The 22,411-nt window shown below is 35.0% G+C and overlaps 1 protein-coding gene across 1 annotated transcript; it reads left to right on the forward strand.

The window, feature by feature from the left end:
* Positions 1 to 20,720, forward strand: LOC113535571 (macrophage mannose receptor 1-like). The gene is made up of 20 exons (XM_053240421.1): positions 1 to 254; positions 2,757 to 3,146; positions 3,281 to 3,664; positions 3,835 to 4,209; positions 4,346 to 4,720; positions 5,284 to 5,673; positions 5,824 to 6,207; positions 7,025 to 7,396; positions 7,547 to 7,909; positions 14,445 to 14,831; positions 14,950 to 15,303; positions 15,487 to 15,861; positions 15,949 to 16,314; positions 17,261 to 17,650; positions 17,779 to 18,141; positions 18,355 to 18,729; positions 18,881 to 19,243; positions 19,452 to 19,463; positions 19,648 to 19,730; positions 19,955 to 20,720. The coding sequence occupies exons 1-20, from the start codon at positions 146 to 148 to the stop codon at positions 20,033 to 20,035; spliced, it is 6,291 nt and encodes a 2,096-aa protein (XP_053096396.1). The 5' UTR covers positions 1 to 145; the 3' UTR covers positions 20,036 to 20,720.
* Positions 20,721 to 22,411: the final 1,691 nt, after the last annotated feature.

The raw sequence follows: 22,411 nt of genomic DNA on the forward strand, positions 1-22,411 counted from the left end.
CTATTGCCAGTCAGAATTCTTATCTAGTCATGCTGAAACAAAGTCGACTGACAAAAAGGTGCAAACAGGAGACAGCAGACATACATGAGACTTAATATGATTTTAGCAATCTGGCTTTTAAAAAAAAGTTTCAAAATATAATTGCATGATTTACTCAACTGCTTCTATTAGTTGTACTTTTTTTCAAATGTGTCTGTTAATCGGTCTTTCCGTATATAGAACCGGAGTCATGTTTCGACTTTTGCTGCTCATAGGTGAGTTGTATGTCTTTAATACCAATATTAGTTCACATTATTAATTTGTTTGCTGATTTAAGTGTTTAATTGTTTGTAAGCATATAATATTTGTGTCTGCTTTTTACATATGTACTTTTGAATATGTGAACTGAACAAGAATGTCTATTAAGATAATTTGCACATTTGACTGTCCATGCGGATTCTGTGATTCTGTTGGAGTTGAGCTGTTTGCCTCGCAGCTCCAGGGTTGGGGTTTTGATTCCCGTCTCCACCCTGTATGCACAGAGTTTGCAAATTCTCCTTGTGCTTCAGGGGTTTCCTCTGGGTACAAAAAAAACCTATGGCTTCAAGTGTGTTTTTCTTAGGTGTTTTCATAATAATATATACATTCATTTTCCTTCCTTCCCCCATTTCATTTCAGTGTGGTCAGTTAGTTATTACTATAAGCTAATAGCTTGATAATAGCTTCTTTATGGAAAATATACTTATATCTATAACATGTAATAGGAAAAAGTGAGGCAATCCAATAACATAAGAAACATTAGTAGATTTGTTTTAACAAAGGAAGAAACTTGTTTTTAATTCACAATGTTTTTTAAAAGACTACTTTAATTTCATAATTTCAAAAGTCTTTTATTTAATAATACTACATTTATTTCATAAAAAGTTGTTTATTTCATTCTGTTTTAATCCTTTAGTCAACATCAGTGGGGCGGGGCCAGAGATCATTGTTTGCCCATACAGTCTGGCCAAATCAACAGCACACCAAACACCAATCATTACATAGTCTGTATTCTTTTCAAGTAGAAGTGTGAGGAAAGTGTAGGCTGCTTGACTATATGGCTGAAAAGACTATTTCTGAACTTCTTAAATAGGAATAGGCTGCCAACCTTCTGGAAGGCATTCCTTCATTTCAGGACCAAATACTGTCAAAACAGCAGTCTGTCCTTAGCAAAGGCTTCCATATGAACTTCCATATTAACTTCCATATGAACATGGTGCTCAATCAGTCTTAACTGACAGTCCAAATGACAACTTCATTGTCAATGTCTATATCTTGAAGAGCACTCATCCACCCAAGCACAGGCAGCTGAAGGTGATATTAGATGGAAGGATAAAAACTAATATCTATCAATATCTTTACAATGAAACTGTTAGTATTATTAAGTATTACAGACACACACATTTAAAAAGAGATAGGGAGTTGCATTAATGATTTATAATTTTTAGTGTTTCAAACCTGGAATGCTCTACTGACATAATGTTGTTTTTCCTCTGAATACCAAAGACGGTAAAAAGAAAAGCTCTAAAACTTTTATGTTCAGACCAAAAAAATAATCACTTCTGTTGTCTGTTGATTTGTGTAAATCGTACTTTGTTTGGACAATGTGTGCTTGGCCCATCAACTTTTAATTTTAGTTTTAGTATCAACTCAATACTTTTAATTAGGAATGCACATAGGTGCACCTCAGCTTGTATGAACATGTCTGGAGAATTACAGCATTGCACTATAGAAGATACATTCTTCGATTGATGAAAACAACACCATCAAAGACCCATGGCTGTATTTATTAATGTGTATGAAGTGTGAAAGATTCACAAGGTAATGGATGCATATTTATGTCAACATCTAAAGCAAGTACCAATTTAAGAACACAAGTAATGGTGGGTAGCTCATTATCTTTTTTGGTTATGAGTGTTGATTAACTAGCTATGAGGGTGATTGCGGTAGGTGTTGAGTATTTTCTGTTGGATGAATGTGACAAGCAGTGAATTATCAAAATACATAACTATTATACTATTATGAAAGAGCATGACAGCTGACCTCAGGTATTTATAGCCTAATAGCTTGCATCAGCCAGTATGAAATAACAAGCAATGATTACAAACATTATTATTCATATTGCATGAAACACCATTTAATTCAGTGATATGTGGATTAGCGTGTGCCCAGTCACATTAACTAGCTACCTGGTTACTTCCTGAAACAAACTGAACAGAGAGTGTTAAAGATTGTTACATTACATTCAAATAATGTTAACTGTTACGAAAAGTGGTTTACAAATAGAAGAGCAAAATCTCCTTGTTATGACATACTCTGGCCAAAGCAAGTATATTCTTATTTGGTACAATAAATTAGGGATACGATAAAATCATATCACAGTTGATTTTCCTCAGTTTAAAAAAGTACCTGTTTCTTAGTATCTTGTATTGTAGTTAGCTACTTTATCAAAAGAGTAGTTCAGCTATAACTTAGCTACTTGGAAGCTTGTAGCGTTTCCAAAACTGCTTACCAATGGCTATTATGAACAATTAGCCCAAACATAACTTTTTTCTATGTTTCCCCCCACTTTTGAATCAGTTATTCTTAAATCACCTGTAAATGCCCACTGACTACACACATGGAAATTTGATTTCAAATTAGGGCTCTTTATTTTTTATCTTAATAAATCAGGGCCTCAGTGGTAATACATTTAAATTTACATTCAACATACAAAAATGTTATTGTGCTTTTAATAGGGTTTTTCAGCCTTGGCGTCTGTCTCCCTCGTCAGTATCACTTCATCAATGAGAATAAGACCTGGGCGGAAGCACAGAGATACTGCAGAGAGAATTATGTTGATTTAGCCAGTATTAATAACACTGAGGAGGAACTGACCATTACCAACATGTTAGACATCTGGAACAGCAGCCAAACCTGGATTGGACTGTATGATGATCTGTCCAGCTGGAAATGGTCTCTGGATGATGATTCTTTCTACAAAGAGGGAGAGAGAAGCTTTAGAAACTGGTTTATACAAAAACCGAGGAACTGGAATGGAAACGATTTGTGTGTATACTTTTCAAGTTATTCTGCAGTATGGTGGGAGTACTCTTGCTCTTGGACACTTCCGTTTATTTGCTTTGATGGTGAGCATAGCAGTTATGTATATTCTAAAAGAAAATAGCTCCAAACAATATCTTTAGAATATGTTTTTTAGTCATGAACTTTTTTAGGTTTTACATATTTTTAAAATTTTACATATTGAAACTGTTTGTTTTAGGAAGAGTGAATGCCACTGAAAGATATGTCCTGGTTATTCAGAGCCTGAACTGGACTGAAGCTCAGAGATACTGCAGAGAGCATTACACAGACCTGACCAGTGTGAGGAACGAGGCTGAGAACCAGAAGATCAGATCATTATCTAGTTATGATTATTACAGTGTTTGGATCGGCCTGTACAGAACTAGGTTTTGGTCAGATAAAAGCAACTCTTCATTCAGCAACTGGGCACCTGGACAACCAGATAATTATGAACAGAATCAATCCTGTACTGCTGTGTCATTTAATAGTGATTATTATTATCATTATTATTACTATAATCAGGGTCCTGGGAAATGGACAGATGAAAACTGTGGAGACGTTTTTCCATTCCTCTGTTACAGTAGTGAGTAGATTTCTGCTTTGTGATTAAAAGAAACCCTGTCAAATCACATTTCAATACAAACTGTACAATGTCAGTCTATAGTACCAATACACTTTCATTAGTATTATTTACACTTATTCAATGCAAACCACCTTTTGAGCATTAAAACTAACATTGTTATTCTTCTCTAGCATTGTCATCAACATCCACTCGTCAATATCATCTTATTAATGAGAATAAGACCTGGACTGAAGCACAGAGATACTGCCGAGAGAATTACACTGACCTGGCTACCATTGATAACATGGAGGAAATGAACACACTCATTAATACAGTAAATGGCAGCTACTCAGGTTTAGCCTGGATTGGACTGTATGATGATCTGGACAGCTGGAGATGGTCTCTGGATGATGATGCTTTCTACCAGGAGGGAGAGAGAGACTTCAGAGGATGGGAACATCAACCTGATAACTACAATGGAAAACAGCTGTGTGTTTCTATTCGATCTGATGGAAGATGGTTTGATGAAGACTGTAGAAATAGTTTAACTTTTGTCTGCTATGATGGTGAGAATATAACAACAACAACAGTAATAATAATAATAACATTTATTATTATTATTATTATTATTATTATTATTATTATTATAGAATAAATATTGCTTTTTTTTCTATGTGTTATGGGGCACATTTAACTTTTCAGGAAAAAATGGAACAGAAGATTACACGTTCATTTACTGGCCCATGCCCTGGAGACAAGCTCAGGATTACTGCAGACAGTATTACACAGACCTGGCCAGTGTGAGGAACCAAACAGATAATCAAAGAATCCTCAACGTCACAGGTGGCTCTAATGCTTGGATTGGTCTATACAGGACCAGACTCTGGTCAGACAAACAGCAATCCACATATGAAAACTGGAGACCAGACACTTCGTATATACCTGCACAGCCAGACAATGGTTTATATGCTGAGAGGGAAAGCGGTATTCAGCACTGCACTGCTGTATCATTCACAGATTCAGGCCACTGGACAGATGAGAACTGCTTGGCCACATTCCCTTTTATCTGCTATAAAAGTGAGTTTATCTACTTTTCCTTTACTCACTGATTATTGCAAAAATATTAAGAGATTTATCCAGTCTAGCAAATTAAATGTCACATAAACATGTATTTATCAGCCTTTGTATTTTTTTATTCATATTTTCCATTTTCTTTAATGGTAAAAAGGAACAGTTGCGGGTTCCGTTTCAAATGAATAAACCTGCAAGAAATCAGTGATATCTTCCTTCCACACCTGGGCTAAATTATAATTAATTTTTTTTGTGTAAATTCTTAGAAATTCACAGTTTTCAATACAGCTGCATGTATTTACTATGTATATCTCGAATATTACAAGAACAAAAAGAAATTAAAGAGATTAATAATTTTGTCATTTTTAAGACACTTCCTAAATTGCACAGAATTGCTCAACCTTTGATGATTGGTCTTATCCAAATGTCCAAAATAATGAAATGTTACGGCTACTTACATTATGGTTTATTCACATAACATTTGATTCATACATCCTACATCATACAGTTCATTCATACATCCTTATTGATGTACAAATAATGTAGTTATGGTATTCTGTCCTTTAAAGAATTCTGCACAGGATCATCATGTACACTCCATCAGTATCACTTTGTTAATGAGAATAAGACCTGGACTGAAGCACAGAGATACTGCCGGGAGAAATACACTGACCTGGCTACCATTGATAGCATGGAGGAAATTAACAAAGTCCTTAACACAGTAAATGGCATCTACTCTGGTTTAGCCTGGATTGGAATGTATGATGATCTGAACAGCTGGAAATGGTCTCTGGATGCTGCTTCTTTCTACAAGGATGGAGAGAAAAGCTTTAGAAACTGGTATATAAACAAACCAAAGAACTTGAATGGAAACAATTTGTGTGTATACATTTCAAGTTTTGATGGAGTATGGCAGGAGTGCCCTTGCTCTTGGGGACTTCTGTTTATTTGCTTTGATGGTGAGCAAAGCAGTTATGTATAAGATACCTTTTAAAAAAAAAAAAGCTTCAAACAAAATACATTTAGAACAAATTATATATAGTACACATTTTCTGTAAAAGTACAGTTTTCCCAATAAAATGTTATGTTTTTATAACTGTCTGTTTTAGGCAGAGTGAATGCCACTGAAAGATATGTCCCAGTTTATCAGTACATGAACTGGACTGAAGCTCAACAATACTGCCGAGAGCATTACACAGACCTGACCAGTGTGAGGAATGAGACTGAGAACCAGAAGATCAGATTATCAATATCTAAATTTTTTTATTCATACTATTATTATTATAATTATTATCATAATACTCCTCTATGGATTGGCCTGTACAGAACCAGGTCTTGGTCAGATAAAAGCAACTCCTCTTTCAGCTACTGGAACCCTGGACAACCAGATAATTATGGACAGAATGAATCCTGTACTGCTGTGTCATTTAATGATTCTGGGAAATGGACAGATGAAAACTGCACTCAAGCTTTTCCATTCCTCTGTTACAGCCGTGAGTAGATTTCTGTTGTGTCATGAACAAAACTGCAACAGCACGTTTAAATATGAACTGTACCGTGTCTGTTGATGGGAGTAATAGTACCGATAGTGTTGATAGTGCCTATATACATTAATTTCTGTTACTTACACATAATTGGCCTCATTTATCAAGCTGGATATGAACAAATTTATTTGTAAAATGTTCGTACAAGCATTTACACAAGAAATTTAGTGAGTAGTTTTCTGTTTTCTGATAAAGAAAAAGTACAGCGTATTTCAGTACAGTGTCTATGCATTGCATTAATATACTCTACATTCCTTCATATCACTTACAGTCCCCTCCGAAAGTATTGGAATGGCAAGGCTAATTCATTTGTTTTTGCTATGTACTGAAGACATTTCGGTTTGGTTAAACAACTAGGCACCTTTTGTCAGAACTCACTTTTCAAGTGATCAAAAATATTGAAACAAGTGACTGCCAGATGTTTCTTGCTGTCCAGGTGTGCCCTGTTAGATTAATTGTTTAAAGAATTAATAGCTCTGAATGTCTACTCTTGATTTGAGCCCTGGGTTTCACCTGTGAAGACTGCATATGTTGTTAAAAATGATAAACCAACAGACCAGAGAGCTGTATATGGGACAAAAGCAAGCCATTTTGAAGCTGAGAAGAGAAGGAAAATCGATTGATTGATCTCAATCCGAAAAGTTTTCAGTATATTGCAAAAAACACTTGGCCTTAGGGGACTGTGTACCTAAAGAATGCACTACCTATAATTTAATACTAAAATAAAAATAAAATGAATATCTAACATTTTGTGACCCTTCTCTAGTAATGACATCATCTTCTCGCCAGTATTACTTCGTGAATGAGAATAAGACCTGGACTGAAGCACAGAGATACTGCCGAGAGAATTACACTGACCTGGCTACCATTGATAACATGGAGGAAATGAACACACTCCTTAACACAGTAAATGGCAGCTACTCAGGTTTAGCCTGGATTGGACTGTATGATGATCTGGACAGCTGGAGATGGTCTCTGGATGATGATGCTTTCTACCAGGAGGGAGAGAGAGACTTCAGAGGATGGTATCATCAACCTGATAACTACAATGGACAAGAGCTGTGTGTTTACATGAACTCCAGAGGGGAATGGTTTGACAGTCCTTGCACTGAGACAAAGTCATTTGTTTGCTATAATGGTAAGAATGATATATCAGTAAGTGGCAACATTCATCATTCATGCAGTGATTCTAATATGCTACTACAGCTGAAAATTACTCATGAATATAAACCATGATACAGCTATTGTTTGTAGGAAGTTGTGACTTTTCCAATCCTCCCAACCTTAGATACGAACAACACATATGTGGGGATTTATTACGCAATGACTTGGGAAGAAGCTCAGAGATTCTGTAGAGCAAATCACAGAGACCTGGCCAGTGTGAGAAATGAGACTGAAATTCAGCAGATACTCAGCATCACGAACGGCTTTGAGGTATGGATAGGTCTGTATAGGAACCGATTATGGTCAGATCAGAGCTACTCGAACTTCACATATTGGAGACCAGCGATTCCACAACAGACAGAAGAACCTGATAACGGTGTAAATTCACCTCGACAATACGGAAATCAGCACTGCACAGCTGTGGATCATTCCGGCCAATGGACAGATGAAAACTGTTTAGCCAGTTTCCCTTTCATCTGCTACACTGGTGAGTTTATCTCCTTTCTGAGTAAAATGAAGAAAAATAAACTGTAATCTAAAATATAGTATTAATACAATATAACACAAGTACAAGAATTTAATTTAGTAGTGCTAGTTAAAAGAAACATGCTAATGAAAGTTGAGAGTACCTATGATTCCAGATGTTCCATGAGTTCCAGGTGTTTTCTAATCTTATCTCTGTCTTCCTATTACTCTGACAGCATTCACTCCAGGTGAGGAAAAACACTATATGTAACCTTGGTGTAGATAGCTATGATCATGTTGTATATTAAATTTCAATAGTTAACTAAGTTAATATATATATATATATAAAAATAATTCATTTCAATTCATACGTCAATAATCAAAATTTAAGTATTTTCAAAAGTGTTGGAGATACGCTGCATATCTCAGCTGTATAAAGTTGCATATGTATAGCATACATGTGAATGTATTTACTTTATTGATTATAATGCAAAACTTTTTTCAGGTGCTGTGACAGGATTGCGCATGAAAGTCAAAGCTGAGGAAAGTCTATTATACTCTGAGATGCAAAGATTTTTGTTGATGGAAGTGAGTAACTGATCTTTATATAATGTCTTCCTTTATCTGTAACAGGCAGATGCTTATTCAATATGACTCAATGTTAAATGCTATTATTAACAAGGGTATAAGACATTATATTATGTTTATTTTGTAGATAATGTGTAGACATTTATGTAGCAATATCTTAGGAAATATTTGTTGTCCAACATGATGAAGAGGTATACATTTACATTTGTTGAGATGTGGCATATTTAAGTGTAAAATAGTTTTACAGTACTTGCAGGATTTCTTACATTTCACATTTTTTGTCAGCTTCAACAAGAATTGAGCAGACTGGGACTTTCAAGCAACTTCTCTGTGAATGTGAGAAAAATCCGTAAGATCAGTCCATGAAGGAGAAAGACCACACTGATGTTCAGAATATAACTGATTTTGTTGTGATTTATCTTTCATTTATTCATTTATTCAGCAATCATTCATTCCTAGAGCAGTTGGGAATGTTGTAAAGTTACTCCAACCCCTACATTACTCCATGTATACACAGATATTTAAAATGCAAATCTAAATCACAAATGCAAATTAAATTAAAGACTAGAAAAGCCTTCAAAAGCCTTGAAATGCCTCCTGGCTTTGACCATAACAGTAATAATGACTGTAATTATACTGATTTGTGAGTGAGCATGATTTTCTTAGGTGTAATATTTTATTTGGTTTATTGGAAATTTATTACTGCTTATAAGGGATATTCTTAAAATGAATGTCAACAAATAAAACACTGTACTTATTTCTGCTTGGTGGGATTTATAGAAAAGTTTAATATGTTATATTTTCTGCAATAATCAAATCATCAGTTGGATATGTGTGTTAAGGGATACTATCTGACTTTCTTTTTTTGAATTTTTAAATTTTAGATTAATGTAGTTTTGGCTGTGTTGATTAAATTTTGATTAAAGACTGTTCTAATAAAACAAGCACTGAATGAAGGAATGTGTGAAAGTTTTTGAATTTATCTAATGTGTAAGTGTAAGTGAAGTAATGCTATTGAAAAGGTAAATTAGGGATTTATATTGTTGAATGTTTTTTCTTTTAAATTAAGAATTTAGAAGCGGCACTGTGGTGTAGTTAGTTAGTGTGGTGATTACTTGCTGCACGCTCCCATGGTGACTGCTTATGTAGTGTGCACAGTGCATGATTTTCTCCGCTACAACACCAAACAAATGATCGAAAGCTGCCCCTGTCAATATCATATAATAAGTGGTAAGGAGATATACTAAATATAATATACTAGTACTATACACTAAGTAATCATGAGTATGTAAGAAGCTGGAAGCATCTCATAGACAGTACACCTTGTCCCTGTTTGCTCTGTGGTACAGCTCAGATGTCCCTAACCCAATCACTCCAGGCCATTTCACATAATGAATTGAGAGAAGTATTGAAAATGAATAACTGTGAGTAAAATGTACGTTTAATTAATAAACAATGTCACAGATATTGCATGCAATCTTCCACACTCACAAGCATAAGACTAACCGGTCCTACCACATTTAGAGGAACATACTGAATGAGGTGATCATAATTTATCTTGTTCTCCAAGATTTCTGCCTTGACATTAACATACTGGATAGGAGTACCACATTCGTGGTTAATGTAAGTAGCTTACATATAACCGGTTTTACTGCATCTTACCAAGCCCTTCCCAAATGCTGTCAATCCTAACATTCAGAATTCTTATTTAGTTTCGCTAGTACAAAATTAATCGGCAGAAACGTACAAACAGGAGACAAGAGCAAAGATCCATGAGGTAAGGTATCTGAATAAAACTTTACCATCACCAGAATTAATATGATTTTAGCAATCCGGATATAAATACTCAATTTCATAAGTCATGTAATGTATGATACTTTTGTATGTTTCTGTTAAAGATATTCTGTTTTTAAATATTCCACTAGGAGCCATGTTTCAGTTTTTGCTGCTCATGGGTGAGTTGTATGGTTTTGTGTTATTTTATACAGATTATAATGTTTATAGTTATATATAAAGACTGCACATCAGGTCAATTAATTTAATAATAATAATAATAATAATAATAATAATAATAATAATAAATGAACACAGATAAAGTATTTATATAATCTTGCGGTGCTGATTTACTTGTAAAAAGACATGCAAATTTTATAACCTTTAATGAAAAAACTTGCAAGCTGACTTACTAATAAGGTATATGGAGTATTGTATCATTCAAACGAGCACGTGCCCTAGCAGCCACATTGAGATGTATCACACCCTGAATATTTCTAGAACAAAAATTGTGTGCAAATGAATATGACTGAATGGCAGGTACTAAATTTGCATAAACATGTTTTCGCCATTTTAAGAAAAATACAATAATTGTTTTATTAAACACTCTCAAAAGTACTTGAAAGTACATCAAAATACTGGGAAAGTTTACTGAATTTTGACTTTTTTTTCATGGAAAAGTTAGTTTCTATAACCGTTTTATGTGGGGGGAAAAGGTTTAAGTGTATCAACCATTATCGTTCTAGTATATCCCCAAACACCTCCTTCCCAGTGCAACCCACATTTCCTTTCTTGACATACTGTGGGGTACAAAAATCTGAGACCACATTAAAAATCTGGGATTATTTTTCCATTTACACCTTGAAATTTTTAAAGACAAAATGAAAACAAACAAAGGAAATGTTCAATATTCAAGATTCTGCACAACTTGTAGATCACTGTTTAAACTGAAGCACATTTATGACATGACATTTGTATCTACTTTGTACAAAACTTCAGATTTTCTTTGACACTCTTTCAGACAACACTCCCATGGATTTGATCTAACATAGATCATCAGGTTTTACACAAACTTGTGGAGTCCATGCCAGCTCAAGCTGTGCAAGCTGTCAGTAAAGCAGAAGGGGATAAACAAATAACTAAGATATTGTGAAATTCATGTAAAAAAAAAAAATTCTAAGATTCTGTTTTTCACTCAAGAAGTTCACCAGCTATTACTGATAATATAATTTAATTCTCTTTTTAAAATTTAAATTAGCAAAGTATGCGAAATAGAAGCATTTTCACTTGTAGTCTCAGACTTTTGGACCCACTTTATACTTCGTCAACAGAACAATCACTAACAGAGGGTGTAAAGTGGTACACACAAATACATGGAGTTATGAGGTTAAACCTCCTAATGGGCAAAGATCCGATTATGTCTAATGCTTCCATTGCTAAACATTGTGAAAATTTTACTAGAGCATGTAAAGCAGGCTCAGAAAATATATAAAGCTTAGATGAGCAAACCTACAACTAATAATATAGTCAACATGCCAATGTGTTAGTCAAACTCAAAATATGCTTTTTGATTGATATTGAACAATTTAGAAAAACAGTTCAGACTGTGTGTATTTCAGTGTAAACCACAGAGAACAATTTACTCTAAGCTAAACAACCGAACAAGAGTGTGTAATAACAAAATGTGCACATTTGACCATTCCTGAAGCTTCTGTTATATGGTTAAGACAGTAACCCCAAGAATAGTTACTTTACTTTTCCATTTTTTAAGTAAGAAACCAGAATAGTTCCAATTTCTGTACTTGTGGTGTTTGTTCACACAACAGAAGAGAGTTAATTAACCTAGAACATGAAAAACTGGATAGTCAGTATGTCAATCCAACACTGGAATGCACCAGAAAATCCACTTCCCAGAATACACCATGGCCTATACGCATGCCCACCACGGACTACAATCCCCAACACCACTCCACTGGCACGTTCACGCTCACCTGAATTCTAACCATGCACCCCTGATTCCAATCACACCCTCACCCTATATATACACAGACTCTCACAATAACTCTTTGCAAAGTAACGCTCAGTGTACGCTTACCTGACTTACCAAGCCTTTCGTTTCTGTGATTGCTATTCTGGTTTTTATATTTTGGATTTAGCCCTCATAGAGCTGTTTGCTTATCACCTCACCTCTTGCCTGATTCTGTTTATGATTTTGCTTCAAGTTTTGGATCTGTCTGCCAGTTTTAATAATAATAATAATAATAATAATAATAATAATAATAATAATAATAATTCTAAACAGCAGTTTCATCCGCATTGCATAATGACACTTTTATTTCATTCTGTTGTAATATCAGTCAACACCAGTGGGGCCGGTTCAGAGATTATTGGTAGTTCAAGAATTTCAGTCGGAAAGGAATTTCGAGTTGAACGGTGGGGACAGTGTAGGTTGCTTGACTACATGGGTGAGAAAATGACAGCATTTGGACAGCATTCCTTCATCTCAGCCTCAAAACCTGTCCCTGCCAAAGGCTTCATAAAACTTCCATAAGAACACAGTGCCCAATCAGTCTTAAATAACGACTTCACTGTCAACATTTCTATCTTGAAGAGCACTCATGTGCCTGAGCACTGGCAGCTGACGGTGATATTATAGGGGCCCGAGCATTACTACAAATCTCCAATACAGGTCAAAATAGTACCTGCTGTTAAATCCTGTCTATCTATTTTCGAGCTCATTGAGATCTTCCATATGCCACACAACTTTGCCAGTAGGTAATCTTGCACTAAAAAAAATGTCCTGCCCAGTCCAAGCAAAATAACTGATAGCAAAGGATTAGCCAATCACTCAATATGTTCAAGCCCATTTGTGCTGACTGACAGACTAAAACAGAATGAAATAAAAGTGTCATTATGAAAGCAATGTGTAATTAAGAAATGAAAATGGGAATTATGAAATAAAACCTGTTAAAATTAAATAAAACAAATTAAAATGAATGAAAATACTGTAAGTATGATTAAAAAATATTATATAATAATGAGCAGTATTATTTATTTATTGAATTATTTCACAATATATTTGTTCATCTGTGTATTTATTTATTTATTTATTTATTTATTGTTTATAAAATTAACACCAATAAACAAGGCTCGGAAAGTAGAACAGAATAGGACAGTAACTGAGCTAGAAGACGCTTGGTCAGGGAGGTGACCAAGAACCTAAAGAGCTTCAGAAATCCTCCTCAGGATGGGAGGATACCGAGTTTGGCTGGACAGCCAGCGCCAGGACGATTCTTGATGGTTCTCACTCTGCTCCTTGGAATATTCTAAGCTTTAGAAATTGGTTTTATACCCTTCCCCAGATCTGTGAGAGTTCTTTGGACTTCATGGACAAAAGACTTCTCAATATAATTAAAACAAACAGGATGCACTTGACCTCAGTTTGGAATGCCTTCTCTAAGGGTCTGAATATGTGGTAGAGAAACTTAATGATACAGACACATTTTACTATAATTATAAGCATTATTGTTGTTCTTCTTTTTTATATATTATACCACTGGGTAAAATATTTAAACATTATTATGTTATAGATCAGGCGTTATATTGATAGCATTGTCAGCTACTGCAGGATTACACCATACACTATTTTGTCTATTTTACAAAACCAGTTCAGCATTTTTTTTAATCAAACCAATGGCAATGTGCAAACAATTACCAAGTTCAATACTTAATTACATAATTAATGTAAAAAATGCTGTTTTGAAACTGTTTGGAGAAATACAGCAGTGGACTACAGAGGATGCATTCATCTAGTGACGAAAGACAAAATAATCAAACTACCATGGCCATATTAATCAATGTTTATGAGTGTGAGAGATTCGCATGGTAAGTGATACACATTTGGTTGTAACCTATGCAAATCTTTTTTTTTTCAGTTGAATTCATTTGATAAATTAGTAAATTATCAAAATACGTAACTGTTTTGACAGAGCATGATGGCTGACCTCAGGTATTTCAGCTAATAGCTAGCATCAGCCAGTATGAAATGACAAGCAATGATGACAAGCATTATTATTATTCATATTAATGATTGCATCAAATAACCTTACTTTATTTTTGATCTTAGTAAATCAGGGCCTCAGTGGTCTCAAGTTATATTCAATATGTAAAACTTGTTGTTTTTGCCTCTTTCATAGGGCTTTTCAGCCTCGGCTTCTGTCTCCCTCGTCAGTATCACTTCATTAATGAGAGTAAGACCTGGGATGAAGCACAGAGATACTGCAGAGAGAATTATGTTGATTTAGCCAGTATTACTAACACTGAAGAGCAACTGGCCCTTACTGACATAGGCATCTGGGACAGCAGGCGAACATGGATTGGACTGTATGATGATATTAACAGCTGGAAATGGTCTCTGGATGATAATTCTTTCTACAAGGAAGGAGAGAGAAGCTTTAGAAACTGGTATATAAACAAACCCACAAACTGGTATGGAAACAGTTTGTGTGTATATTTATCGTATTATGACGGAGTATGGCAGGGGAACTCTTGTTCCATAAAACGTCCGTTCATTTGCTTTGATGGTGAGCACAGCAGTTATGTATATGCTTAATGAAAATAGCTTCAAACAAAATAACTTTAAATTTAGTACATAGTTTCTCTAAATGTGCAGTTTTCCCATATTTCATTTGTCTCTTTTAGGCAGAGTGAATGCCAGTGAAAGATATGTCCCAGTTAATCAGTACCTGAACTGGACTGAAGCTCAACAATACTGCAGAGAGCATTACACAGACCTGACCAGTGTGAGGAATGAGACTGAGAACCAGAAGATTGTGTCATTAATATTTAATAATACTTATTATTATAGTTTTTGGATTGGCCTGTACAGAACCAGGTCTTGGTCAGATAAAAGCAACTCCTCTTTCAGCAACTGGAAACCTGGACAACCAGATAATTATGCACAGAATCAATCCTGTACTGCTGTGTCATTTAATGATTCTGGGAAGTGGACAGATGAAAACTGCAGTCAAGCTTTTCCATTCCTCTGTTACAGTAGTGAGTAGATTTCTGTTCTGTGATTTAAAAAAAAAAGCTGACAAAACACCTGTTTAAAACATTGTGTCTATCTATAGTGCCAATTTTCAGTAGCATTACTTGCTCTTAATGAACACAAACCACCTATAATGAATTTTTCCAAAGTAATGAACATAAACAACATTTTTTTTTCTTTTGCTCTAGCAACATTATCATTATTCTCTCATCAGTATCATTTTGTTAATGAGAATAAGACCTGGACTGAAGCACAGAGATACTGCCGAGAGAATTACACTGACCTGGCTACCATTGATAACATGCAGGAAATGAACACACTCCTTAACACAGTAAATGACAGCTACTCAGGTTTAGCCTGGATTGGACTGTATGATGATCTGGACAGCTGGAGATGGTCTCTGGATGATGATGCTTTCTATCAGGAGGGAGAGAGAGACTTCAGAGGATTTTACCATGAACCTGATAACTACAATGGAAAAGAGCTGTGTGTTTCTATTAGATCTGATGGAACATGGTTTGATGGAGACTGTAGAGCATATTTAACTTTTGTTTGCTATGATGGTGAGAATCAATTATAATCAATTTATGATGATTGTGTGATTGTGTGATTTTTGGTTTAGGTGTTACTGAGCACATTTATCATTTCAGGAAAGAATGGAACAGAAAATTACACATGGATAAGCCAGCACATGCCTTGGACAAAAGCTCAGCATTACTGCAGACAGTATTATACAGACCTGGCCAGTGTGAGGAACCAAACAGATAATCAAAGAATCCTCAATGTCACAGGTGGCTCTGATGCTTGGATTGGTCTATACAGGACCAGACTCTGGTCAGACAAACAGGAATCCACATATGAAAACTGGAGACCAGACACATATGAACAGCCAGACAATGGTTTATATGCTGAGGGGGAATACCGTAATCAGCACTGCACTGCTGTATCATTCATAGATTCAGGCCACTGGACAGATGAGAACTGCTTAGCCACATTCCCTTTTATTTGCTATAAAAGTGAGTTTCTAATCAGCCTTACCTATTGCTTTTCGCAAAACCTGAAGCTTTATTCAGTCTAACAAAATAAATATCACAAACATTTATCATTTTTTTATTGATACATTATATGTCAAAAGTACTGAATGTGGACACAAAGTTGCACAAATATTTCCCTTCACTAGAACTAAGAGGCATAGTCCAAACCTGTTCCAGCATGACAGTGCCTTTGTGCACAAAGCAAGATCCATAAAGCCAAGGTTTGCCAAGGTTTCTGTGGAACAAATCTAGTGGGCTGCACAGAGCCCTGAGCTCAACCCCACTGAACACCTCTGGCATGAATTAATGCTGCCTGCACAACAGACCTTCTCTCCTATCATCACTGCCCAACCTCACTAATGTTCTTCTGGCTGAATGGGCACAAATCCACACAACCATGTTCCAAAGTCTAGTGGAAAGCGTACGCATTAGAGTGGAGACTGTTATAGCAGTAAAGGGGGAACCAACTTAAACATTTAAGGGTTTAATTTCATATGAATAAACTTATAAGAAAATCACTGACATCTAATTCCACCCACAATCCAAACGTCAATTATTTCATAATTTTCCTCTGGAAAGTTCAAACTGATTTGGGCAAATTCTTAGTAATTTACAATTATGCATCTGTGTTGACAAGTCATAGAATTTTCACTAGTCTAAATGTGTGAAAAAATAGCAGCATGAATTTGATATGTACATCTCCATAATTACAGGAATATAAACAGGAGGAAATCAATATTGTGATTTCTAAGACACTACCTAACTTGTATAGAACCTCTCAACCTCTGATACTTTGTCTTTAAAGCATATCCAAAAAGATGAAAAAATATGGCCACTTTAAATATTTTTTGTTTATTCACAACAATATTTGCATAGAAAATGTTGTTTATCTGCAGAAAATTTTATTGTGGTGTTTTGTCCTTTAAAGAATTCTGCACAGGCTCATCATGTACACTCCATCAGTATCACTTTGTTAATGAGAATAAGACCTGGACTGAAGCACAGAGATACTGCCGGGAGAAATACACTGACTTGGCTACCATTGATAACATGGAGGAAATGAACAGTCTTCTTAACACAGTAAATGGCATCTACTCTGGTTTAGCCTGGATTGGACTGTATGATGATCTGAACAGCTGGAAATGGTCTCTGGATGCTGATTCTTTCTACAAGGATGGAGAGAGAAGCTTTAGAAACTGGTATATACACAAACCATCAAACTGGTATGGAATCAGTCAGTGTGCATACTTTTCGGGTTTTGATGCAGTATGGTGGGAGATCTCTTGTTCTTCAACACTTCCATTCATTTGCTTTGATGGTGAGCATAGCAGCAATGCTAAATGAAAGTAGCTTCAAACAAAATAGCTTTCAAAATATAATACACATATTCTCTAAAAGTACAGTTTTCTCCCACAAAATATTCTATATTAATACTGTCTGTTTTAGGCAGAGTGAATGCCAGTGAAAGATATGTCCTGGTTATTCAGAGCTTGAACTGGACTGAAGCTCAGAGATACTGCAGAGAGCATTACACAGACCTGACCAGTGTGAGGAACGAGACTGAGAACCAGAAGATCAGATCATTAATATCTATTTTTTATTATTATAATAGTTTTTGGATTGGCCTGTACAGAACCAGGTCTTGGTCAGATAAAAGCAACTCCTCTTTCAGCAACTGGAAACCTGGACAACCAGATAATTATGGACAGAATCAATCCTGTACTGCTGTGTCATTTACTGATGATTATTTTTATGGGAAATGGACAGATGAAAACTGTAGTGAAGCTTTCCCATTCCTCTGTTACAGTAGTGAGTAGATTTTTGTTGTGTCAGAAATAAAACTGACAAAGCACTTTTAAATATAAACTGTACAGGGTCTGCCTATAATAGCAATAGTGTTGATATTGCCGATATTCTTTCTTTACTATTACTTACAAATAATGAATACAAACTACCTTTAATGTACCTTTTGAAAAGAATGATTAAAAGTTATAACTAACCTTTGTTGTTATCCCTCTTTAGCGAAGTCCTCAACATCCTCTCATCAGTATCATTTTGTTAATGAGAGAAAGACCTGGACTGAAGCACAGAGATACTGCCGAGAGAATTACACTGACATGGCTACCATTGATAACATGGAGGAAATGAACGCACTCCTTAACACAGTAAATGGCAGCTACAAAGGTTTAGCCTGGATTGGACAGTATGATGATCTGGACGGCTGGAAATGGTCTCTGGATGATGATGCTTTCTACCAGGAGGGAGAGAGAGACTTCAGAGGATGGTCTCATCAACCTGATAACTACAATGGACAAGAGCTATGTGTTTCCATGGGGTACAGCGGGAAATGGTTTGACAGTCCTTGTACTGACAGAAAGTCATTTGTTTGCTATAATGGTAAGCTCTCAGTATGTGGAAACATTTGTGCTAAATTCTTTTAGCCTGCTATTGTAGCTGATATGGTCATCTGAATCACAATCAGACAGCTAATTATAATACAGCTATCGTCTGTAGGAAATTGTGATTTTTATAATGTTCTCAACCTTAGGTATGAACAATACGTATTTGTGGATTTATGATCAAAAGACTTGGGAAGAAGCTCAGAGCTTTTGCAGAGCGAATTACACAGACCTGGCCAGTGTGAGAAATGAGACTGAACTTCAGCAAATACCGAGTATCATGAACGGCTATGAGGTATGGATAGGTCTGTATAGGAACCGATTATGGTCAGATCAGAGCAACTCAACATTTACATATTGGAGACCAGCGAGTCCAGAACCAACTGCAGAACCTGATAACGGTATAAATTCACCTGGACAACGTGGAAATCAGCACTGCACAGCTGTGGATCTGTCCGGCCAATGGACAGATGAAAACTGTTTAGCCAGTTTCCCTTTCATCTGCTACACTGGTGAGTTTATCTCCTTTCTGCGTAACTGGAAGAAGAAGAATAAACAAAAAAACACAACATAATACTAATGCAACTAAGACAGGAATACAGTTTAGTGGTAGCTGTATGTCTAAAGATGCTTATGAAAGTTGGCAATAGCAATGTTTCTAGATGTAAAGATTACCAGATGTTTTCTAATCCTAACTGTGTCTTCCTTGTGCTCTGGCAGCATTCACTCCAGGTAAGCAAAACCACAATTTATGTGATTATATAAAATTAATAGAGATATCCATGATCCTGTTTTACATTAGAATTCTTCATTAACTAAGTGAATGTTATAAAAAAAAATGTTAATAAAAAAAATCTGTAAATTTAAGAATTTCCAAATTTCACTTTATTGGTTGTAATTAACACTTTTATCACAGGTGCTGTGATGGGACTGCAAATGAAAGTCACTGCTCATGAAAATCTGTTAAACTCTCAGATTAAAAGATTGGTGCTGATTGAAGTGAGTAAACTTTCCTGCTATAATGTCTTCTTTTACCTGAAACAGACAGATGCTTAATCAATGTTCCTAAACATTAAATATTATTAAATATTATTTTTAAATGTGATTAGTAACAGTGTTATGAAGCAGTATACATTTATTTTGGATGAGATGTGGCATATTTGTTTGTAAAAGAGTTTTACAGTACTTGCAGGATTTATATAAATATTTAATATTTTTGCCAGCTTCAACAAGAATTGAGCAGACTGGGACTTTCAAGCAACTTCACTGTACGCGTGAGAAACATCCGTAAACTCAGTCCATGAAGGAAAAAGACTACATTCAAGCTGAGAATATAATTGAGTCATGTTCCAGATTCTGTGGTGAATTATCTTTTATTTATTCATTTATTCAGCAATCATTCTTTTCCAGAGCAGTCGGGAATGCTATAGAGTTCTATTAAAACAAGGATATAGATATTAAAATGCAGATATAAATGTCAAGTAACAAATAAAAAAATTAAACTTTCATTTTTTAACATTTTTGAACAAAAATTTTCCTGTAAAAATATTTACAAACCTTGAAATGCCTCCTGGCTTTGACCATAACAATAATAACGATTATAATTACACTGATTTGTGAATGAGCATGATTTTCTTTGGTGTAATATTTTATTTGGTGTATTGGTAATCAATTTATACTGTTTATGAATCCTATTCTTAAAATGAATTTCAACAAATAAAACACTGTATACACACACTATTTGTGCAAAATGTTGCTATGGGTGTTAAGGGATACTATTTAACTGGGATTAATGTAGTTTTGGTTGTGTTAATTAAATGCTGATTAAAGGCCATTATAATAAACAAACACTGAATGAAGCAATGAAATGTTTCTGAATTTATCTTATGTTTTATGTGAAGTAATGCTATTCAAAAGCATAAAATAAGGATTTATTTTGTAAAATTGTTTTTTTTTTTTTACTGAAGTTAAATGCTCTAATTAAAACCAGAGTTGGCAAGAAGCAGAATCTCAGACTTGGGCCAGATTAGAGATTATATTATTTTAACAAAACAAAAGAACAAAAGAAATCTTCAAATAAAGTTAGATTCCTAAAGTGTCTTTGCATATTAAAGTGACATTTATTACACATAAATGTTACAACTTATAAAACATTATTTATATATATATATATATATATATATATATATATATATATATATATATATATATATATATATGTATATGTATATATGTGTGTGTGTGTGTGTGTGTGCCCCAGAATAATAAACATGTATGATTCATTAACTTTTTATATAATTACATATTTGCCTATAGCCTAAATACACATAATTTTTATGAGCTATTTCATGCAGTCAGCTGATTTTACTGCAGTGTATTAGTGTACTTTAAGTTGTCAGTGTGATCAGTGTGCATATTTTTGGTTTTGCAAAAGATTAACAAATTGATTCTGAACATCATTTGTCTTCCAATGGAAAATTATGTTTGAGTTTTCATTAGGCATGGCAGCCATCCATTCATCAATTCTCTATACCACTTATCCTACACAGGGTCACGGGGAACCTGGAGCCTATCCCAGGGGACTCAGGGCACAAGGCAGGGACCACCCTGGACAGGGTGCCAACCCATTGCAGGGCACAATCGCACACACATTCACACACTATGGACAATTTGGAAATGCCAATCTTATGTCTTTGGACTGGGGGAGACACGCACACAGGGTGGTGGCGGGATTCGAACCCCCAACCCCAGAGGCAAGCCACCATGCCAGAATCAAGAGTTTAAAGAATTTTTTTTTTAAAAATCAATTCCTGCAGTCTGTAGTGAATTAGACTTTTTTAAATTGGAATTCATTTTTGTTTTTGACTGTATTCAAGTACACTGGATTTGAAATGAAATAATGAGGTAAAACTGTCTGAAGTGACAGTCCACTTTAACTTACATCTAAACTGTTCAGAGGAAAAATAACATCCTAAGCATCATAAAAGAAAAATATTGAAAATAAAAACAAATTAGAAGAAAAGATTAGGGAATTTGAGAGACCCCAACAGAAAGCACAGTAACGGAATTAAAGAAACTCAACCTAGAATACGATGGCCTCGTAAACAAAAAACTCAAGTCGTACTCCAAAGACTCAGGCATGAAAACTTTGAATATAATAATAACTCTGGAAAATTCCTTGCAAACCTCACCAAATGAAGAGTGCCAGAAAGAACAACAATTCCAGTCATCAAGAACTCAGCAGGAAAGACCATACAAACCCCAGGTGTTCCTGATGTAATGTCTTCCTTAATCTGAAACAGACAGATGTTTATACAGTGTTAGTAAACGTTAAATTTTATCAAATGTCATCATTAAATGTCATTATTAACAATTAAACTTTACATTACGTTTATCTTGTAGATAATATGTAGCAAGAAGTCTTTGTTGTTTAACATGATGAAGGAGTATACAACGATATTTGACTAGATGTGGTTTATTTACATGGAAAGGAGTTTTACAGTATTTACATGAATTATTTCACATTTTTGTCAGATTGAACAAGAACTGAGCAGACTTGGACTTTCAAAGAACCACACTGTGAATGTAAGGAACATCCTTAAGATCAGTCCATGAAGGAGAAAGTCCACATTCGCGCTCAGATTATAAATCATATGTTTCAGATTTTGTTGTGAATTATC

The sequence above is a fragment of the Pangasianodon hypophthalmus genome, chromosome 15 (genome assembly GCF_027358585.1).
Source record: "Pangasianodon hypophthalmus isolate fPanHyp1 chromosome 15, fPanHyp1.pri, whole genome shotgun sequence".
NCBI lineage: Eukaryota > Metazoa > Chordata > Actinopteri > Siluriformes > Pangasiidae > Pangasianodon > Pangasianodon hypophthalmus.

Bases quoted from the DNA above. Each gene is read 5' to 3' on its own strand.
- LOC113535571 (XM_053240421.1), top strand. From the start codon at position 146: ATGATTTACTCAACTGCTTCTATTAGTTGTACTTTTTTTCAAATGTGT. The intron at 7,910-14,444 runs GTGAGTTTATCT...CCTCTTTCATAG, and splicing joins CCCTTTCATCTGCTACACTG to GGCTTTTCAGCCTCGGCTTC. The intron at 19,731-19,954 runs GTGAGTAAACTT...TATTTTTGCCAG, and splicing joins AAAGATTGGTGCTGATTGAA to CTTCAACAAGAATTGAGCAG.